General features: G+C 47.4%; 1 protein-coding gene across 5 annotated transcripts; it reads left to right on the forward strand.

Moving 5' to 3' along the window:
• The first annotated feature begins 1,468 nt into the window (after positions 1–1,468).
• VEZF1 (vascular endothelial zinc finger 1) lies at positions 1,469–17,360 on the forward strand. Of its 5 annotated transcripts, none has more exons than XM_086474995.1 (7): positions 1,469–1,527; positions 6,999–7,804; positions 8,424–8,487; positions 9,496–9,679; positions 11,179–11,388; positions 13,643–13,687; positions 14,032–17,360. In XM_086474995.1, the coding sequence occupies exons 1-7, from the start codon at positions 1,495–1,497 to the stop codon at positions 14,457–14,459; spliced, it is 1,770 nt and encodes a 589-aa protein (XP_086331121.1). In that variant the 5' UTR covers positions 1,469–1,494; the 3' UTR covers positions 14,460–17,360. The 5 variants fall into 5 exon arrangements, with proteins under 5 accessions (XP_086331121.1, XP_086331122.1, XP_086331123.1 ...); XM_086474996.1 differs by having other exon boundaries at positions 6,999–7,757; positions 8,422–8,487; XM_086474997.1 differs by having other exon boundaries at positions 6,999–7,696.
• Positions 17,361–19,036: the final 1,676 nt, after the last annotated feature.

The raw sequence follows: 19,036 nt of genomic DNA on the forward strand, positions 1-19,036 counted from the left end.
GCAAGACGGTCCGTGTCCGTGAGCAAAGGTCTGGTTTTAAAACACCCACCCTGTTGCAGCGTTTAACCCGCCTTTTTCCCTGTGCTTGCCGAAGGAATGCCAGACACTCCTCAGACGCCACCCAAAGCGGTGGGGCAGGTGCCCCCTGCGCCCACCCCGTGCCCCTACGTCCTTCCCTGTCCCCTGAGAGCACCGGGGGAGGAGTAAGGAGCCCTCCCTCCGCCGGGAGCTCAGCGCCCTGTCCTGCCGCCTGTCAGGGATGTGCTTGATGTGTGTAAACACGTAATTAACGGTAAGTATATACTTAATTGCTTGTGGCTTTGATTTGCATTCAGGTGCTGCTCTGAGGATGCCTTAGATACGAGCAAACCCGGCCAGCTCGCAACTTCAAGACATGTAGGAAAAGCTGCCGGGGACGGGGACGGGGCTGTGGAAGCCCCCCGGCCCCCCAGAACACCATGAGCCAGGCCAGAGGCCACGCAGGGGCAGCGGGGCTGCACATCCCGGGTGGGAGCACGTCCCTGCCCGCGGAGGAGAGGCTGCCGTGAGCACCGGGGCGGGTACCCCCCGCTGTGTGCTGGGGAAGGGCTTTACACCCCTTCGGGAGCCCCGGACCGCGGGCCCGGCTGGGGGCGAGGCCCAGCCCGGTGAAGGTGGTGGCAGCGGCCGCCCGGGTGGGCTGAGGACGGCTCCCGGGCGGGCCGAGGTCGATCCCCGGGTGGGTCGAGGACGCCGCGGCGTCGGGCGACCCCCCGCCCCCCCCCCCCCCCCCGCTGCCCCAACTCCCGCCTCCGCGGCCCAGCGGGTCCCAGCGCCGCCGGCGGCGGCGGGCGGGGCGGCACGTGCGGGGCCTCCGCCCGCCGCCGGCCCGCACCCGCGGGCGAAGCCGCCCCCCGCCGCCGCCGCCGCCGCCCCCGCGGCTCCCTCCCTGCGCGGCGGGCGGAGGCGGCGGGCGGGCGGGGAGGGGAGAAGGGGAGGGCTGGGCGGTGCGGGCGGCCCCCCGCGGGCCGGGCTGGGCCGGGGCGCGGCGAGGCGGCGGCGGCGGCCCTGGACACCTCGCCCGCTCCTCCATCTTCTCTCGCCACAGCTCGCCTCGGCTTCCCCAGCCCGGGACCGGCCCATTGCCAGCCCCGCGGGGGGGGCGGCCGGCCCGCCGCGCCGCCCCGGCCCCGCCGCCCGTCCCGCCGCCCCGCCGCGCCGCCCCGGCTCCGCCGCCCACCCCGAAGCGAGGGGAGCGGCGGGGGCGGCGCCGCGGCGGTCCGGGCCCGCGCCGCCCTGCCGGGCCGCCGCGCCGCCGCCTCCCCCCTCTGGGCCGCAGTGGTGCAGCCCGGAGGTTAGCGGAAGCGGCCGCTCGGCGCTGCCATGTTGAGCCGCCGCCGCCGCCGCCGCTTTGTTGTCGGCTCCATGTAGCTGGGGCCCGGGGGAGGGAGGGGGGGGACCGCGCCGCCGGAGCCGCCGTCGCCGCCGCCCGCCGAGGGCCGGGACGCCCCCGCCATGGAGGCCAACTGGACCGCGTTCCTCTTTCAGGTGAGGCCCCGCGGCGGCCGGCGCTGCCCGCGCCCCCCCCTCCCCTCAGCGGCCGCGGGCGGGCGGCCGCCCGCCGGGCTCCCCGCTAGGCCGGGGCTGTCAGTCAGCGCCGCCGCCCGGCCTCCCGCCCGCCTCCCCCGGCCCGGCCCGCGGCGGCGGCGGGGCCCGGCCCGGCCCGCCCGGGGCAGCGGCTGACCCGGCCCCGCGCCCGCCGGCAGCGCTTTTCCCTCCTTTCCCTCCTGCACTTTCTCCCCGCCCGCCTCCCCCGGGCTGATCGCGCACGGCGCTCCGCCGCCGCCCCGCAAGGGGTTTTTTTTGCCTTATTTATTTTTTTTTTTTTTAAAAAAAAACCCTAAAAAAAAAAGGGCGATGTTTCTATTTTATTTTTTTTAAAATTTATTTTTATCTTTCCCCCCAAAACCCGAAATACCTTCCTTCTGTTTTTTTCTCCCTTCCCTCTCCCCCCGCCAGAAAGAAAAACAACAACAGCAAAAAAAAAAAAAAAAAAAAACCAAAAAACCACCCCAACCTTCCACCGGGCTCTAACAAAACCCCGATGCAACAAACACCGTGTCTGGGAGAATAAATTAATCCCTCTTTAAACAGCCTGACTCAGGGGCCGGGTGACGAGGGAGCTTGTTTTCTTTTAAAATAGGACGCGAGCGGGCCGGATTTCTGTAAAAACTGGCAAAATGCTAACGGTAATAGGGAGGAATAGGGACGGTGGAGCGTGCAACCCCTCCCTTTGCCAACTGAGTCACAATTTTCCCCCCTTCTGTCTGCGAAAGACTGACTTAAAAACACCGCTGTTTATGTAATACTGAAGAAAATCCAGTGTACCAAAAAGAAAAAAAAAATTAAAAAAATAAATTCTCTCCTGGCTTTTGTGAGCTGAGCCCTTTCGTGCCAGATCGTTTTCTGATGCCTCCTGCTCTTTTTGAGCTTGAAAACATAAAATGTGTAATTGCAGCAGCAGCATCAGCAAAAAAAAAAAAAAAAAGCCCCACACATCACCTTTCTGAAGGTAAAATAATCTCTTTGCACGTTCCCAGCAGCGGTCACTCGCTTACTCACTGTCCTCCTCGGAATTAAACCCAAACCCAACCCGTGACACGAGTTTGAAAACCTGAGTTGAATGAATAAATCCGCCAGGAGCGAGCACCATTCCTTTGGAGAGGAAAAATTATTCCCTTGCAAGTACCGAGGGATGAGTCACTCGCTCGGGTGCTCTGCCTCCGAAAACACGCCGGGAATGTTCCGGGGTGCCGGTACCGGGAGCTGGGCGCTGCGTTTTCCGCCTTTTCGCGATGAATGCGGGTGATGCCATCGAGTTTGGCTGAGGTCTTGTGAATTATTTCTCACTCTAGCGGGCAGTTGTGATTCGTACATAGGAAACTTCAGGCTAAGAAGTTAATCTCCTTAGTTTAGGGCCATCTCCCTCCGAGTTGGGGCTGTTTCGTCGCCTTCCTGCTTCCCAGGCTCGCAGATGAGAGTTTTCGAGGTGCAGTTACTCGTAGGCTGGCAACGTGGTGTTGCAGCAACCTCTGTCAGAAATGCCAAGGAATACTTTCAGATGCGTGTCCAGCTTCTTGCCGCTCGTCTTTTTTTTTTTTTTTTTTTTTTTTTTTTGAAGGGTACTGTATTTTGAAATAGCGATGTCACGCTTTGATTTAGGAGTAGGCTTTGCTGCTTTTAATTACGGAGTCAGCAGTTCACTTTCCTAACGTACTTAGCTACGTGCAACTTGGAAGCATCTTTATCAAACTGTGACGTGGAAATTTTCCTATTGATATCCCCCCCCCCCCCCAATAATAAAGCTTTAAGACCTCATAATAAATGCCGATTATTGTTCTTGAGTCCTTTTGTTAAAACCAGCGATTCAGGGTGCGAGCATCCTCACGCACCCAGCAGACAGCACTGTTGAGATGCTCCTGATGTGACTTTAGTTTTTCTCCTTCCCGTTCTCACCGACAGCGTGTCAGCCGAGATTCAACTGGTTAGTTAAAAGTAGTAACAAAAAGTGGATTTGAAAGCCCCTCCTGGCCCCCTCCCCGCTACCCGTTAAATAACAAGTGAGGGAGTATCCACGCTCATTCCTCGCGGGGGGAGTTGTACCAAGCGCGTGTGTTTCAGCTGTGACAGGATTTGTGAGGGGCAGTTCAATACGCGGGGTGTAAAGCTGTGATTTTTAGCAGAACGTTGTCAGAGGAGGTTGCGATGCCTTAATTTTAGCCTCGCTAGCAATGGGATATGTGACTGTAAACTGCTCTTTCCAAATAAAGTTGTTTGATTGTGTTTAGGTGGCATTTTGGTGAACTGTATCTCTTTTTAAAGAAACAATTGTGATACTGAATAAGCGGTTCTTGTTTGGATCTTCTTAGTCCCTGAAATGCGTATTTTGAAACCCACTTTTAGTATCTGCTCGGAAAGCGAAAGTTGTGTCTGTTAATGTGAGGAGGAATCATCCATCAGACGGAGTGTTCAAGATATGACTCATGCTAATTTGTTGCTCTCACATTAAGGCTGGAGCGCAAAAATATTTTAGCCTCTGGCATTGGAAGTTCGCAATGCCACATCCTACCACTCCAGGTCACGAATTACAGGGTTTTTTTGTTTACTGCCCCCCAGGAAAGAAAAAAATAGTGATAGAACGAGGGTGTTCTGTGCGAGAGCCTGTCCCAGGCGATCAAAATATCACAAAAATGTTGGCTCGACATTAACGCTAGGTCAAGTCGAACCATGGCCTGTGCCTGAATAAAAAGGACGTGCGGGAGGCGTGCAGCAGGTGCTGTCTTCCCTTCTCGAACAGAGAGTTTAAAAAAAAAAAAAAAGTAGTACTGCCTGATCCTTTTTTAAAAGGCTTTAATGCAGGCAGCCCTTGGAAACTGAGGAATACCGCTTGTTGCAAAGAGGGGTTGCTAGAAAGAAAGCGCTGCTAATAACGCTGGCTATCTGGGAACCGAGATAAGCAGACTTATGTAAGCAGCAGCTTCGTAGCCTGTAGCCTTATGAATATACATTGTTTTATGTCCACTGTCTCTGTCGGTTCCGTAGGCATAAGTGCATCGTTACCTTGAAGTGCTGACGATTCTTTAAGGCTTAAAAATATCCACAAACTGCCTAAGTTTGAACCTTGTCCAAAGGATTTGGGCGCTCTATTATCCGATCTGCTAGCTCTGCCTTTGAAACTGTATCTCTGGAGCTATCCTTAGGTGCTCTTAAGTGTCTTCTGATGCAGTTCAACAACATTGTTCAATGCTTATTTAAAGTCGGCTGTAAAACATTTCAGATTTTTTAAAATTAAAACTGTATTTGAGCACCTAACTTGCTTAACATTGTACCTTCCATGTGTATTGTACATACTCTATTCTTTTTACGCAATGTAGATGTCTCAATGGCTTTTTAAAAACACGGAAAATAAATGGTTGAAAATCCACAGTTGTCGCTGAAGTCAGGCAGAAGTTTCACGGGGAAGCTGGAGCTTGGGCCGTGCCCTGATTTAGCAGCGTAGCCTCCAGGAGAGTTCTGCATCCGACTCTTCAGCAAGTGCTGCTGCCAACCAGCCCCTTAGGCTGTTGTTGGAGGTGGCTGCCGCGGCCAGGCACGCTGTGGTAACGTTCAGCTTACCTGTTGCATGCCAGGCTTCGGCACAGGTGGGATAAAGCGGAGATACAACCGGCCGGGCTGGCCCGGCTCCTCACCGTTCCCGCGAGTTTTCTCTCCCGTTACCGTACCGAGTCCGGGCTTTCTCCCGTGGGCTGTTCTCCTGTCGGACAGGCTCGCGGTGTTAGGGAGCACGTATTCACACCCACGTGCGTTAGTGTTTGTAGCCACCGGTGGCTTGTATCCAAAGATCACCAGCATCGTGCTCCTGACAAGCGAGTGGCTGAAGGGGTGCAGGGCTTAGGAGGAGGCAGGAGCCCCCCTGCAGCTGAGGGAGAGCTGTACCGAGGTGGCTGTAGTCGCTGCCGCCATCGGGAGAGGCAGAGCGGCCGGAGCTTGGATGCAACTGAGAAAAAGTCCCCAAGTGAACTTCTGGAGAGACTGAGTTCTCCAAAGGACGCGATGAAATGGATTCGCGTAGGAAGAGTATTAGCCTTCGTAACGCTGTCCCTCCTCAGCCGACGGAAAAGTAGTCAGGCTGGGGGTCATGAGCCAGCACAGTGTTTTATTCGGCTCTTGCAGCCTCGAGTCGTGTTGTTTTGTGAAGGAAACAGTAGGGAAGAAGTCCTGGAAGGCTGCAGTAGTGATCTAACGGGAACGCAAGTTTCCCCAAACTCAGCTTCAGAGCTGGCACGCTGCGTTAATAACGAGACTGATTTAAAACTGGTCGGATGAGACTGAGGCACATCTTGAATACAGATGCGCTTAAACTGGCTTAAGGTGCTGGAGTGATTTATTTTAATGCTCCATTAGGCTGAATTGGTCTGTGTGGTTTCTAAACCACTTGAAAATTGTATCTGCTAGGGTTTTGTCCCAGTCTGACTGGATGCGTTTTAATAACCGTGTTTTCTGCCTTAGAGTAAACAGCGCCTGATACAAGCGGGGCGTAGAGCCGCCCGGAGCGGCGCAGGCTGCAGCTCAGCTGAGCGGTGGTCCCTGCGGCAGGCTGGGGGGGGGGGTTTCCCCTCGAGCTTCTCCCACTGACTCCGCAGTTCAGACGCAGTTGGTATTGGCTGTTTCGAAACAGCTTTTAGGGCTTTTTTCATACCCCCCCGCAGCTGTGTTCTCTAGCATCTCTAGATGTCTGCCAGTGCCTATCGATTAGCTTCTCTTCCTATCACAACGTAGCTGCTGCTGAAGAGGAAAAGAACATGTCGCTATTCTGATTAGCTTCCAGACTCGAAGAGCCCAGTGGTCAGTGTCTAAACGCGGCGGGAACCTGCTAAATGTAGGAGTGGGGCGTTAGGCAGCTCTGTACAAGCCGCTTGGGTTTCAGCCCTAACGCACTGGTACGAGCAGGTCGTTTAAACGAGATGCCTTATCGCATCCTGGCTCGCTGCGGCCGCAGTTTAATTCTCAACGCGCGCTGAGCTCGGCCTAAAGGTGGGGCGTTAGTTTTGCAGCTCCCATCAGTGCGTTGGTGCTCTCCAAAGATAGTCCCAAGGTGGCATCTGATACGATCGTTAGCAAAACAAGTGATCTGTTAATGTAAAGATCAAATGCTGTGTTCGTAAAAGATCTGACAAGCACCTAGTTGTTTTTCTTCCGAAGTGTTGCCCTCCGGAAACTTAATAATTATTTGGTTGTTGTGATGTGTGCCTTCCTACACTCACCACAGAATCTGCACAGCGAATGCATTTAAAGTGCGAGCGGTGTATCCTGTCCAAACCCAGGGTTATGTAACCTTTTCCAGTCATTACTTCGATGGCTTTTGGTCTAGAATGTGCTTTGCTGTAGTTTGTAAATGTTCTCACCGTGTCAGAGTGAGCACCCATCAATAGAATTTAAGTGTGAATGTTTGGTTTTAGGCACACGAAGCCTCACATCACCAACAGCAGGCAGCACAGAACAGTTTGTTGCCTCTCCTGAGCTCTGCTGTTGAGCCACCTGATCAGAAGCCGATTCTGCCCTTACCAATAACGCAGAAACCTCAGCCTGCACCAGAAACATTAAAGGATGCTATTGTTGGGATTAAAAAGGAAAAACCTAAAACCTCCTTTGTGTGCACTTACTGCAGCAAAGCTTTCAGGGACAGCTACCATTTGAGGCGTCACGAGTCCTGCCACACAGGGATAAAGTTAGTGTCACGGCCAAAGAAAACTCCCACCACAATGGTGCCCCTTATCTCGACCATCGCTGGTGACAACAGCCGAAGTTCGCTGGTTTCGACTATCGCAGGCATCCTGTCCACAGTCACTACGTCTTCCTCCGCCACCAACCCCAGCAGTAGTGCCAGCGCAACAGCCATGGCAGTGACTCAGACGGTGAAGAAGCCCAGCAAGCCCGTGAAGAAGAACCACGCTTGTGAGATGTGCGGAAAGGCCTTCAGGGACGTCTACCACCTCAACCGGCACAAGCTGTCCCACTCGGATGAAAAGCCCTTTGAATGTCCAATTTGCAATCAGCGCTTCAAGAGAAAGGATCGCATGACCTACCACGTGAGGTCTCACGAAGGTGGCATCACGAAACCATACACCTGTGGTGTTTGTGGAAAAGGCTTCTCGAGGTACCATGTAGAAAATCCCAGGCGAGCTCAAGTGTTGGCTTTTCATAACCAAGAAGGGTTAAGCTATCATAGCGAGGGGCTAGGAGAACCAGACATCTTAGAAGATTGGTGAGGGGATAAAGAGCCTTATTTACCTCTAGGGCGTGGGTCTCGGTCTGAGCCAGCTTGGCAGTGGCCAAAAGCGGTCGCTCTTTTATGAGAGTGTTTTGAAATGATTTTTGCGACCTCATCCAGGTCCCGTAGGACACGTGTCCGTGTCACTGGTGGTGACCACAGAGCCCCTTTACCAGGTCGATGACCGAATGGGGCACGGCAGGCGAACGGCCTCCTTGTCTCGTAGCAAGGTTGAGGCGTACTGACAGAGCACTGTGGGGGAGCTTGCATTGCTGCTGGCTGTATTTGTATCTGTGCTTGCAACAGAGAAAACTTCAACCTTTAGAGCTGTTGATCTGTCACCTTCACACGGGGTACGACCGACCGTACCGTTTTCAGGTGTGGAAGAAGAGCACGGTTAAGTTTTAAACTGCAGGTTGGGTCTCAGCGTAACTACGTGTTACTCTAGCTGAAAGCCACTGCGTAGGCAAGGGGGATGTATTTATCCTTGCCGTGCAGAGGGAGGTGGGCTGCGAGGGGTCATCAGCGCAGTGTTCAGCACCGCTAGCCGAGGTGTCCTTACTATGTATTTGTAACAGTGTGCGTTTTCTTTTCTCTTCCTCTCTTTTTGCAGGCCTGATCATTTAAGCTGTCACGTTAAACATGTTCACTCAACAGAGAGACCCTTCAAATGCCAAGTAAGGGCTAAAATGATTTATTAAGAATAATTGTGTCGTTAGAATCCCAGGTGAATAATCTTTCCAGAGCTGTATTTGCTCCTGGACTTCTCTTTGAAAAGCAAATTTAGGAATAAAGTTGCATCCGCCTTACCTACCAGCAGCGCTGGAGTTCTGATGTAAGTGCAGAGGCAGTTTAAAAGGATGCTATGGCTACTTTTTTGGGGGAAGATCAGAGGCTTTTTGCTTTCTTGGGGAGCAATGTAGCTGCTCTGTTTTACGGTATGTTTAACTTAGTAGCAGGATTGTAACAGCATCCTCAGCTCGGTGTGATTACTGGAGGAGTGTGTGCGGTGTGTTTCTCAGCGTATTTAAATATGTTCCCAGTGTATCCGTTTAAAATGGATTGGAATAGTTGATTCTGGGTCCGTTAGTTTGCTGGAAGGTGAAAGCAAGTTGTCTTAAGCTGATGGCTGAGTGTAAGAGAAATAACTTGACAGCCTTTGAACAATTAACTGTTTTGCTTGGAATATCCATGCTTGTTCCAACCCGTGTTTTAGTGACTCATCGTATTAAATAAAAGTCTTGTGTAAAAAGAATAGCGTTAGAAAAAGGTTTCGTTTCCTTGTTCTGATTTGGATGGGAACAGAAGTAATTGAGCAGTTTAAGATACCGAGTTCGTGTTGGTACAGTGAAACTGTATCAAAAAACAACTTTGCCTGTTCTAGGCTTTTTTTTTATAAGCTACCTCTTGCTTTGGTAGGTAAGGCAACCTGCTATTTTAAGAAGGTTCAGGTAGTATAGAGTATGATTTTTGTCCTAATTGTCTCAGAAGCCAACTTCTATTTTCAGCCTTTGTTTAGTAGTTTGATTTTGATTTCTCTGTAAATACAGGTAAAACTGAAAGGTTGTCAATATACTTAGGCTACTGTTTGCACCTACAAGGAAAATCAGGCTTACAGTGGGCATGTAACTGGTACTGTAATGATGCTGTCTGCACTTCAAGTGTAACTGTTGTCCTTCATATAGACGTGCACTGCTGCCTTTGCCACCAAAGACAGACTGCGGACACACATGGTGCGCCATGAAGGAAAGGTATCGTGTAATATCTGTGGTAAACTTCTGAGTGCAGCATATATCACCAGCCACTTAAAGACACACGGGCAGAGCCAAAGTATCAACTGTAATACCTGTAAACAAGGCATCAATAAAAGTAGGTGAACGTTTTAAAAACATTTCTCATAACAATGTGTTTGCAAAGGGAATTGCCTTTGATTACATTAAAATGCGAAACCATACCCACCAGTCTGGGTATTCACGCCTCTTAAAAATAGATACTTGATAACGGAATCTCCTTCAGCTCAAGAATTGGCATACGTGGAATTGGTTTGCTGCTAGACTGTGCTCTTATCCCTCAGGAGTGCCCTGCAGTTTGTGAGAATAACCCATCTCTTGAAGAAAAGGGTTCCCAAGTTTTCTCATCTTCTAAGTCTAGTGCTCCTTCCTGAACTGTACAGGTCTAAAAGTCCAACGGATAATTCTGGAGATTTTAGAACGTTTAAGAACTGCTAAGGTCTGCCAAGTTTCAGGTTTGAAGCCTCACCTAAAGCTTATCAAAATTAGGAGAAAGAGTTCTCTGCTTTTTCTGAGCTTTGACCTTGGGGCTCAATGATTCCTCCCTCTGGCAGTAGCCGACAAGAAAAGCATTTAAATCCAGCCCTGATATGTTTTGGGCATTAATGGCATTTGACTGGTGGTGTGCCGGAGTTCAAATGAGATGGTTGTCATAGTTCCTTCTAGTGTTAAACTCTGTGGAAGTGCTGAAGCCTGAACCTGGGAGTGCCTAGTAAGCGAACCAAGACTTGACTTTCCAATTTTCCCTGTTAAAATACCTGTAACTTAAGTTCACCCATATGGTTAGTGATATAAAACGGGGTTTCAGAGGAATGAAGGGGGAGAAGTAGGGAACGAATGTCTTTGGAAACTTTGTCCTTAAAGCCTTTTAAATGGTATTAATTTACAACGTCTTTTCAGTTCCTGTTACTCCCGGATAATTGGAAGGTACCGGGAATGTCTAAAATGCCTGATTGTTGAGCTTAATAGGAAATTTGGATGGGAAGTATTTTTCAAGGTGTAGTGTTACAGCTCTGGCTTCCCCAGCCGGTTTGGTGGTGCTAAGCCAGTTCACATGAGGCATTTACAGCAGTTGTTAGAGGTGGAAATGATGAGCTGTAATGTGGCCAGAGAGTAGTAACAAGCTGTTCTGTGATGGGAAGGTAAACTGAAAATTTGAAGTCATACTTGCAACAAAAAGTAAAAAGGCTTTTTTTAAAAAAAAACAACCAAACAAACAACAAAACAACTGGGGCTGAAGTTTAGGAAAAGTGGGCTGAGCTGACCAGCTTGAATCCTAGATACTCATTGTAGTCTTTTATTTCATTCTTCCTAAAATACAAACAGCATAATCAGAAAGGAAGTTCATTTCTGGCAGTGAAAGCAGATGTTCCTGACTTACATTTTGCTTTTTAGCTCTTGGAAAAGTAGTTTTACAAAGCACAGAATTAATTATCTGGTTTTAAACACCTCTGTGATTTTTTGCTCTTGGAATCCTGTGAGATTCCACACGCTCTTTATGGAAGAAGCCTTTGTGATCTCAGCAGAAAGCAGAGTAACTTTTCAAGGTGAATTTGTGTTCTTACTTGGTTGGCATAGCATGCATGAGTGAAGAGACCAGCAATCAGAAGCAGCAACAGCAGCAGCAGCAACAACAACAACAACAACAACAGCAGCAGCAGCAACAGCAGCAGCAGCAGCAACAACAGCAGCAGCAGCAGCAGCAGCAGCAGCATGTAACAAGTTGGCCTGGAAAGCAGGTAGAGACCCTGAGATTGTGGGAAGAGGCCGTCAAAGCAAGGAAGAAAGGTAAAACAAAACAATAGTTATGGTCTTGGCTTTATAAGATAATGGAGCTTACAGTTACGTAGGCAGTTTAAGGTGCCAGAAGAGGATGTCTTAGATGAGAATGTCGTTCTCGGTGTTAGAAGTAATAAGTAAAAAATAGCAGGAGGATAACATGACCAAAATTAGGCTGTTGTGAATGAACTCCTTATTGCTTGCTTCCCTTTGGTCTCTGTGCTTGAACGTGTACGTAGCAGTCATCAATTACAAAGGGATGTTTGTGTCTGCTCCAGGCAAGAGTGTGTTTTTTTTGACTTGCATGTGGTTTTTAGCTGTGTTTACGCATATTTACCAGTTGTTAGCTTGTGTGCATATATACACGTATATATACACACACACACAACACCCTCTGTTGTTGCATCATCGTCAGTTTGCATGTGGGTACTTTCTGTGTCCCTTTCATCTTTTCTCTCCCAAGTTAGTCCATTCGCTTTATCATCACGTAACTGGCTTCGCCTAAAGTTTTCTGGAACTCTTAGAACTCACTCTTCTACCTTTTTGTCGCTTCTTTTTCGTTACAAAATTAACTAATAAGTGACCGTGTGTTTCGTTATTGCTAGCTCACCGCTTACGTACGCCTGTGCTGCTGTAATCCAAGTTGAATAGCTGCCTGTTGTTGGTCAGCGTGTCAGTTTGGGAGAGAATAGATCGCTTCAGTGTAGCGGCGGCAGGAGCACAGCAGTTTAAAGTCTCCCGTTACTGCTGGCTTATTCTTTCCACTCCAGTTTGATTTCTAATGCCGATCATGTGACTCTCCTGGATTACGTGTTTTAGTATAAATTCTTGGTGACCACTTACTGTTTCTCACTAGCTGTTTTTAGTAATATTTTAGTAATAAATGTTTTTTGACTCACCATATTTTTTTTCTTTCCCCCTAAACTTCCTTTCAGTTTCTTCAATCTTTTTTTCTTTTCTAGGTCTTGGTTATGTATTAGGCTGATAGCTCCTTTCGCCTTGATTGTTATTCCAGTTGAATTGAATTCTGTGGTCAGACAGTATAGAAACGGCTTATTCGTGTTAAAATGTAGCGATAACAGAAACGTTAAATACCATCAGGCCACTAAACAGATAATGCAAAGAGGTGTCAGATTTAGAAAATCTCTGAGAATTCTTTTTCTGCTTGCTCCTTCCTATGTCTTCTTCCCTCCTCCCTTCCTTTCGTACTGAGACCGTTGAATATGCTTTAACAGAAAGAGTGCTTTGGGACAGAACGGTGGGCGAGGGAGGTGGGTGGGCAGGAGCGTTGTCAGATGGATGATATTAGCTTAACTTAATTGGGGAAGGGGCACGGGGTGGGATGTGTCTTTGCCTGTTACTGTGCTTGGAGGGTGAAGCTAGCCCAGTCAGTGCCATGCCTACGCGCTGCTCTTTCCATGCTGGTTCTCCTGTGTTGGTGCCACCTGTTGCGTTGGCTTTACAACGCTATACGGGAATTTTTTAGTCTTGATATGATTTATTTTCACGAATTTTTTTTTTTTTTTACTCTTTCCCTTCCTTTCCACCCCTCCTAGATATGGACTTTGAAGAACCAACAGTAACCCTTGAATGGGGCTAATGTTGCTTTCAAAGTTAACGCTGTCTTGGTACATTTGTATTGCCCGAGTGGCAAGAGTGGACTCTTTGCTCCTGGCTTACCTCCTGAAACGTGGGTGTAGACTGAGCTTGGTGTCCTACCCTACAAATGTGGAATAAGACACGACTTACAAGTGCCGTAATGTTGAGCTAGGCTGTATTTTTGTCGCTTTCGCTAGCAGTCCTCCCGTCCCTTCACCCTCCACGGACCCGCTTCTGGTTTTGGAGCTTTCTGGTGTGGGTAGCCGGCAGGTGGTGCTGATGGATGCCTGGCGATCCCCGCTCCCCTGGTGCCCAGCCCTGCCAGAGCCCACCGGCAGCAGGGCCGGGCACTGCCCTCCTGGCTTTTCCTTGTTCGGCACTTCATTCCTGCTTACTGCAAAAGAAAGTAAAAAAAAAAAAAAAAAAAAAACCAACCCCAAACCCCACAAAACATCTTGGTGTGGAGCTGTAGCTTAAGTGAAAGCTGAGGAGATAATGGGGGTTGAAAGAAGTACGGACTGGGTAGCCTTGAAAATTGCTAAGTAGAAGTACTGTGATCAGTGGAACAATTTAGTAGCAATAATTAAGACTGAAATAAGCAGGTAAATATTGAAACGAGCTTTGCTTATCAGTCCCTAATAATGACTTTTTAAAACCTTCACAGAATGTCAGTTCACCTTTGAGAAGGCTATAGAGTACGTACCATTCGGTATGTACACTCTCTCCTCTATTTATAATGTTCCTCTTGGGAGGATTTTTTTGATTGTACAGTACTGTTTTTATGAACATCAAAACCCTCTTTATAAGACAACCTCGCTTGACTTCTCAGGAAAAAAAAAATATTGAATTGAAATGAACTGCATGAGAGTTTGTATTTCTTGTAGGCTATAGAATGTTAACAGTTTTAACTTACTAATAATTCCTAAAGAAAATTATTCCAGAATTTGTACCTGTTCTTGTTTGGTTTTTGTTTTTGTTTTTTGGTTTTTTTAAATCTTGTCCATGGTTTTTTATGTGTTAAAAACTTTTTGTCTTTTTATGTCTCATTTTTAGAAGCTGCTAACTTGTGCCAAACCTCCACTGCTGCTACTACGCCTGTGACTCTTACTACTCCATTCAATATAACGTCCTCTGTGGCTTCTGGGACTATCACAAACCCAGTCACAGTGGCAGCTGCAATGAGCATGAGAAGTCCAGTAAATGTATCAAGTGCAGTTAATATATCCAGTCCGATGAACCTAGGGCATCCTGTAACTATAACAAGTCCATTATCCATGACATCTCCATTAACGCTCACCACACCAGTCAATTTACCCACCCCAGTAACCGCTCCAGTGAACATAGCACATCCAGTCACTATAACATCTCCCATGAACCTCCCCACGCCCATGACGCTAGCTGGTCCGTTAAATATAGCGATGAGACCGGTGGAGAGCATGCCTTTCCTGCCCCAGGCCTTGCCCACGTCTCCTCCCTGGTAAAGAATTTCTAAACAGTATTAAAAAGGATTAAAATGGAATCCTTACCAGCAGTTCTTTTTTGGGTTTTGTTTGGTTGGGGTTTTTTTTTGGGGGGGGGGGGTGTTTTTGTTTTGTTTTTTTTTGTTTTGTTTTGTTTTGTTTGAGTTAATAATAAATCCAGACTAAGACACCGGGGCAACATGCACCATCAGAGACCATAGTAGCATCTTCCCCTGTTGATTTGGCTTTTATGGTTCAAACTTGAGTTTCACTGGAGCACTTCATTTAAAGTAAGTTTTACCTTTTAGCTGACTGAAGTTGAATTAGAGCAGATACTTATTTGCCAGAGTTTAAAAAAAAAAAAAAAAAAGTCATTAAAAAACAGTTTTATGTTTTATACCCCAAATTATAACTTAGAAAATTATTTTAATCCAAACACTAGCAAAGACCCCTCTGTATCTCTAACAGGGTGGATGGCTAATTTTAACTTGCCAGTTGTTAAGTCCACTGTTTCTGAGCTAGTGTAGAATCTTTGTCTGTGTTGATGTTTTGTTTTTTTTTAATGAGTAAATGCATTACAATGTTGTCATTGAAAAACAAAAAAAAAAAAATGCATTTTGGAGAAAATATGCATTTTACCTTTGGGAATATGATAATTTCAGGCAGCATTCCCTATGGGAAAGGTGATACCAGCTCTGATATGCAAAGCATATGATAACTTATCATTCTAACTTCAACATATAATAGGGATTGTGACCTGATATTTGGAGATGTAAATATTACCCAACATATTACCCTAAGGGAATAGAGCATTGTAGTCAACATTTTTAAAAAAAAAAAAAAACCTGTTATTGTTTGGTGAGAAACAGCCATGGCTGACAGAAGAGGAGTTGAAATGTATGTAAACATGGTCTCTGAACAGTCAGACCCCTATGGGACTCTTACCTAGGAGCAAAAGGAGTGCTTTGAAACTTAAGAAATATTGCTTTAAGCTGGAAGATTCTGGAGGCACTGGGTATGATTTTTATGCCCTCTGCCTCCCAATCAGAGCCTGCTGGTGTTACAGCAGGGGACAGACGTGTTAGTTGTTCACTAGAAGTTTTGTCTTATATTAAATTGTATACAGTTTTTATTCTAACCACTAACTAGGTAGGATGCCCCTCCAGGACAAGCAGAGAGCGTCTTTTAATTTCTCCCCTATTTCTTAATCAAGTGTTGTGCAAATCTGTTCAACTTTGTAAATATTTGCAAACATCATCATTTTTACGTTATTCTTCTATTGTGTTAACACATTTCTATCAATTTGTGGGAGCTCTGGGGTGATGGTTTGACCTGTCCAGCCCAGAACTTCTCCACAAATGGTCACACATGTTTAAGCTACATGTGCTTTTTATTTCTTAACCTGTTTATCTGTACATAAAGTAGAAAGCAAAATCTAGGGAAACAGATATACTTTTTAGACTATCATGTCACATATTCACGTTTTTAAAACTTTGTTTAAAAAAAAAAAAACCACCCTAAACCCAAGACTCTACGTTAAAAAAAAAAAAAAAAGAAAAAAAAAGGAAAAAAAAAAAAAAGAAATTACAGTTGAGATGTTTTTATCTTAATGAAGCTGAAAGCTATGGAGATTAGCGTGTGCGCATTTTCACAGAGTGCTAGCAGGACTGACTAGTCAAAGTGGACTGCTTCCGTTCCTACCCGGCCGTGTCAGTGCAAGCAGTGATTGCCAGGCTGCTGGCTCAGGTGACAGGTATCTGTATCATTACGTGAAACTGTTCTAGGGGCTTGGACTACATAGTAAAACAAAAACAACAAAAAAAAAAAAATAGAGCTTAGTGTAAAATAATTTTATAAATGATCTTTTGTACTTTAGGACATCAAATTGTACAACTTTTGTATATATAAAAGCTTAGGAACTTTCTGTTTAGCAGAAAGGAAACACATTCCTACACTTTTAATGTATATGTTTGTTATAATGTCCATGTAAACATATGCCCTATGTTTGTGCCTTTTAATTAGTTTGTCTCAATAAACAAAAATGTAGAGAAGAATATGTAGCTATGACTTTGTTACCACTGTTCTTACTCCAGGTGTGTAGAGGTCTTCGTTTTTGCACTGTGTAGAGCATTGCGTGCAGCCAGCTGCATGACTTAGGCTGATCCTCGAAGCGAGGCATGCGAGGCGAATGCTCCCCGGCAAAACTCCTCCCTCCCGTAGCGTAGAGCAGCCCGCGCTGGTGGGGCCTTGCATGTTGGGGTGCGGAGTTCCCAAGCCATCTCCGTTACCCCTGGCCACGATACCAACTTGCACCAGTTTGACATAGTAGGTGTAGCGGTCTGGGTCTGGGTAAATCGCAGAGATGACCCTTAGGTGAAGTCTGGGCGTCCCTGAGCTTAAAAAAAAAACCAAACCCCAAAAGCATTAAAAGCCAATATGAAAATGTGTACTAGAAGTGGTTATCTATGAATTACTTACAATAAACAGGTGTGAGACTTAACTGTATGTTGTCAATTCCTGTAGTATTGACAGTGGGTCCTGCGTACAGCCAGCGTGCCCTGCTGATGTTATTTTTATCCCGGCAGAGTAGCGGTAGAATAAACACATTAAACACCGGCAAGGAGATTTTTCAACGTGACAGAGGCTTCCCAAACCACTAACCGTGGTGCTCTTAGCACGGGATAGGAAAAGGGCTGTTTCCTTTTTATTTTATGTTGGTTCTGCTCGAATGTACCTGGTTTATGTCCACAAAGCTACATTAGCTAATTGTCGACCTGTTTCATTTGTACTTGGGTAAACATTTGCTTTGTACTGTGTATAAATGGTTCCGAGGTGTGCTCCTCAGCTGTCTCACAACAGACATTAACTTCACGTTGTAATGCCATCGTACGAAATACATCACGCTGTTTTTTGACAAACGAAGGTTACCTGGTCGAGTGGTTCCTGCGGCGCGCGCGCTCCCTCCCCGTCCCCGGCGTAGGCAGGCAGGGCCGGCCGCTGGCGGGAGGCGAGGAGTGACTCGGCTGGCAGCCCGTGTCGCGGCAGCGGCGGGCAGTTAAGGCCGTAAGAAAATGGTGGATGTGAAGAACAGATGCTCCTGTTACACCGAGTTAGTTTCTGTGCAGCTGATGCGCTTAGCCTAGTTTATTGCATGGAAACTTTTAAGCTGGATCGAGTCCAACATCCAGGGAAGCCTATTGCTGCCGCTGATTTGAGTGGGTTTTAGATCGAGCCCATTCAGGTCTCCGATTCCAAGTAGTTCAATAGGGGTTTTATTTTTTTTTTTTCCCCTTAAGTTTCCATAAGCGTTCGGCGTGAGGCGAAGGGCTTAGCGCCGACCGCAAGGTTTAAAGTTGAGTTTTGCCTTGGAAGGATTTGTGCCGGGGAGAGTCAGAGCAGGCAGCTCAGTGGCACGAAAACTCGTCCTCCGGGCAAGGAGAGCCTCCGGGTGCCCGGCCGTGCTGGCGAGGCACGGCGGGGACGCGGGCCACGGGGAAGCAAGTATTACGGCACAGCCACCCACGCTGCCAGGAAATTGTATAAATGGTTTACCTTGGGCACGTTTTTTTTTTCCTTTATTTGGAACGCTCCACCGCTCCCAGAGGGTGTTTGGGGTGAGGAGACATCTGGGATGCGACCTTTTATGTCTCACCATTGGAGACACCCGAGTGTTGTAAACAGGGGAGATTTCTGTTCGGTCAAGATCACGGATGAGAGAGAGAGAAACACGTGTTGTTCTCAGCGTACGAGTTAAATTTTATTTGCCATTGTTCACAAATAAAAAGATTTTTTCCCCCTCTTACAATAACTTTTTCTTCAGAGCGGCAGAAGAAAAAAGTATTTCATGTGTTCGCATTTGCCCACGAGAGGTTTAAAGAAAAACACCAAAAACCCAATAAGCTGTTTGAGCTGCAGCAATCCCGGGTTACGTAAAGGGGCCGGGGTTGCCGAGGGATTAGTCGGTGGCATTACTGGTGGTGATAAGCCCTCAAGTTCTGCTCGCTCTTCGCTCACTTTTATTCTAGAAACGGCGACTCTTGAGACGTATTTTGAAAACTGCCTGGGGTTAATTTTCAGGGCTGTCAGGGTTAGATCCCCACCAAAGAAAGAAGGAAGGAAAATGTGGATTTAAAGAACGCTCGGGTTTTCAAAAGCGTCCCAGTACCCTCCGATTTTTTTAGGTCCCCGTGTGGGAGCTGAGTCGTTGAGAAGAAGTGGACGACAGGCTTTCCCTGCTGGGTCCTTCTGAAAACTCCTGCCTTGCTTTGTTGGCGGCTTAGTTTATCCATCTCAAAAATAGATTTAACAGTATTTTCAAAAGGCAGCTATTAAAAGCACTTCAAGTTTTTAAATGCCTTTGAGGTCTGTCTCAGTGCTGAAGTGGACCTTTTTAGCGGTGCTTTTTAGGATAAATAGTAAGTGTAAAAATAAATCTCTTCCTCTCCTAATTGTCAGGCAGCATAAAACTTAAAACTTGATCCCCTTCTGCCTCTTTGTTTAATTCAGCGTGTTTATGCTTCTTGCTTATCTTTGGATCATTCGCTCACAGCTTCCAGAGCAGCAACTGAAGGATGACAGAGGAACTACGTGCTAATTTT

The sequence above is a fragment of the Leptosomus discolor genome, chromosome 18 (assembly GCF_034619465.1).
Source record: "Leptosomus discolor isolate bLepDis1 chromosome 18, bLepDis1.hap2, whole genome shotgun sequence".
In the NCBI taxonomy this organism is placed as follows: Eukaryota; Metazoa; Chordata; class Aves; order Leptosomiformes; family Leptosomidae; genus Leptosomus; species Leptosomus discolor.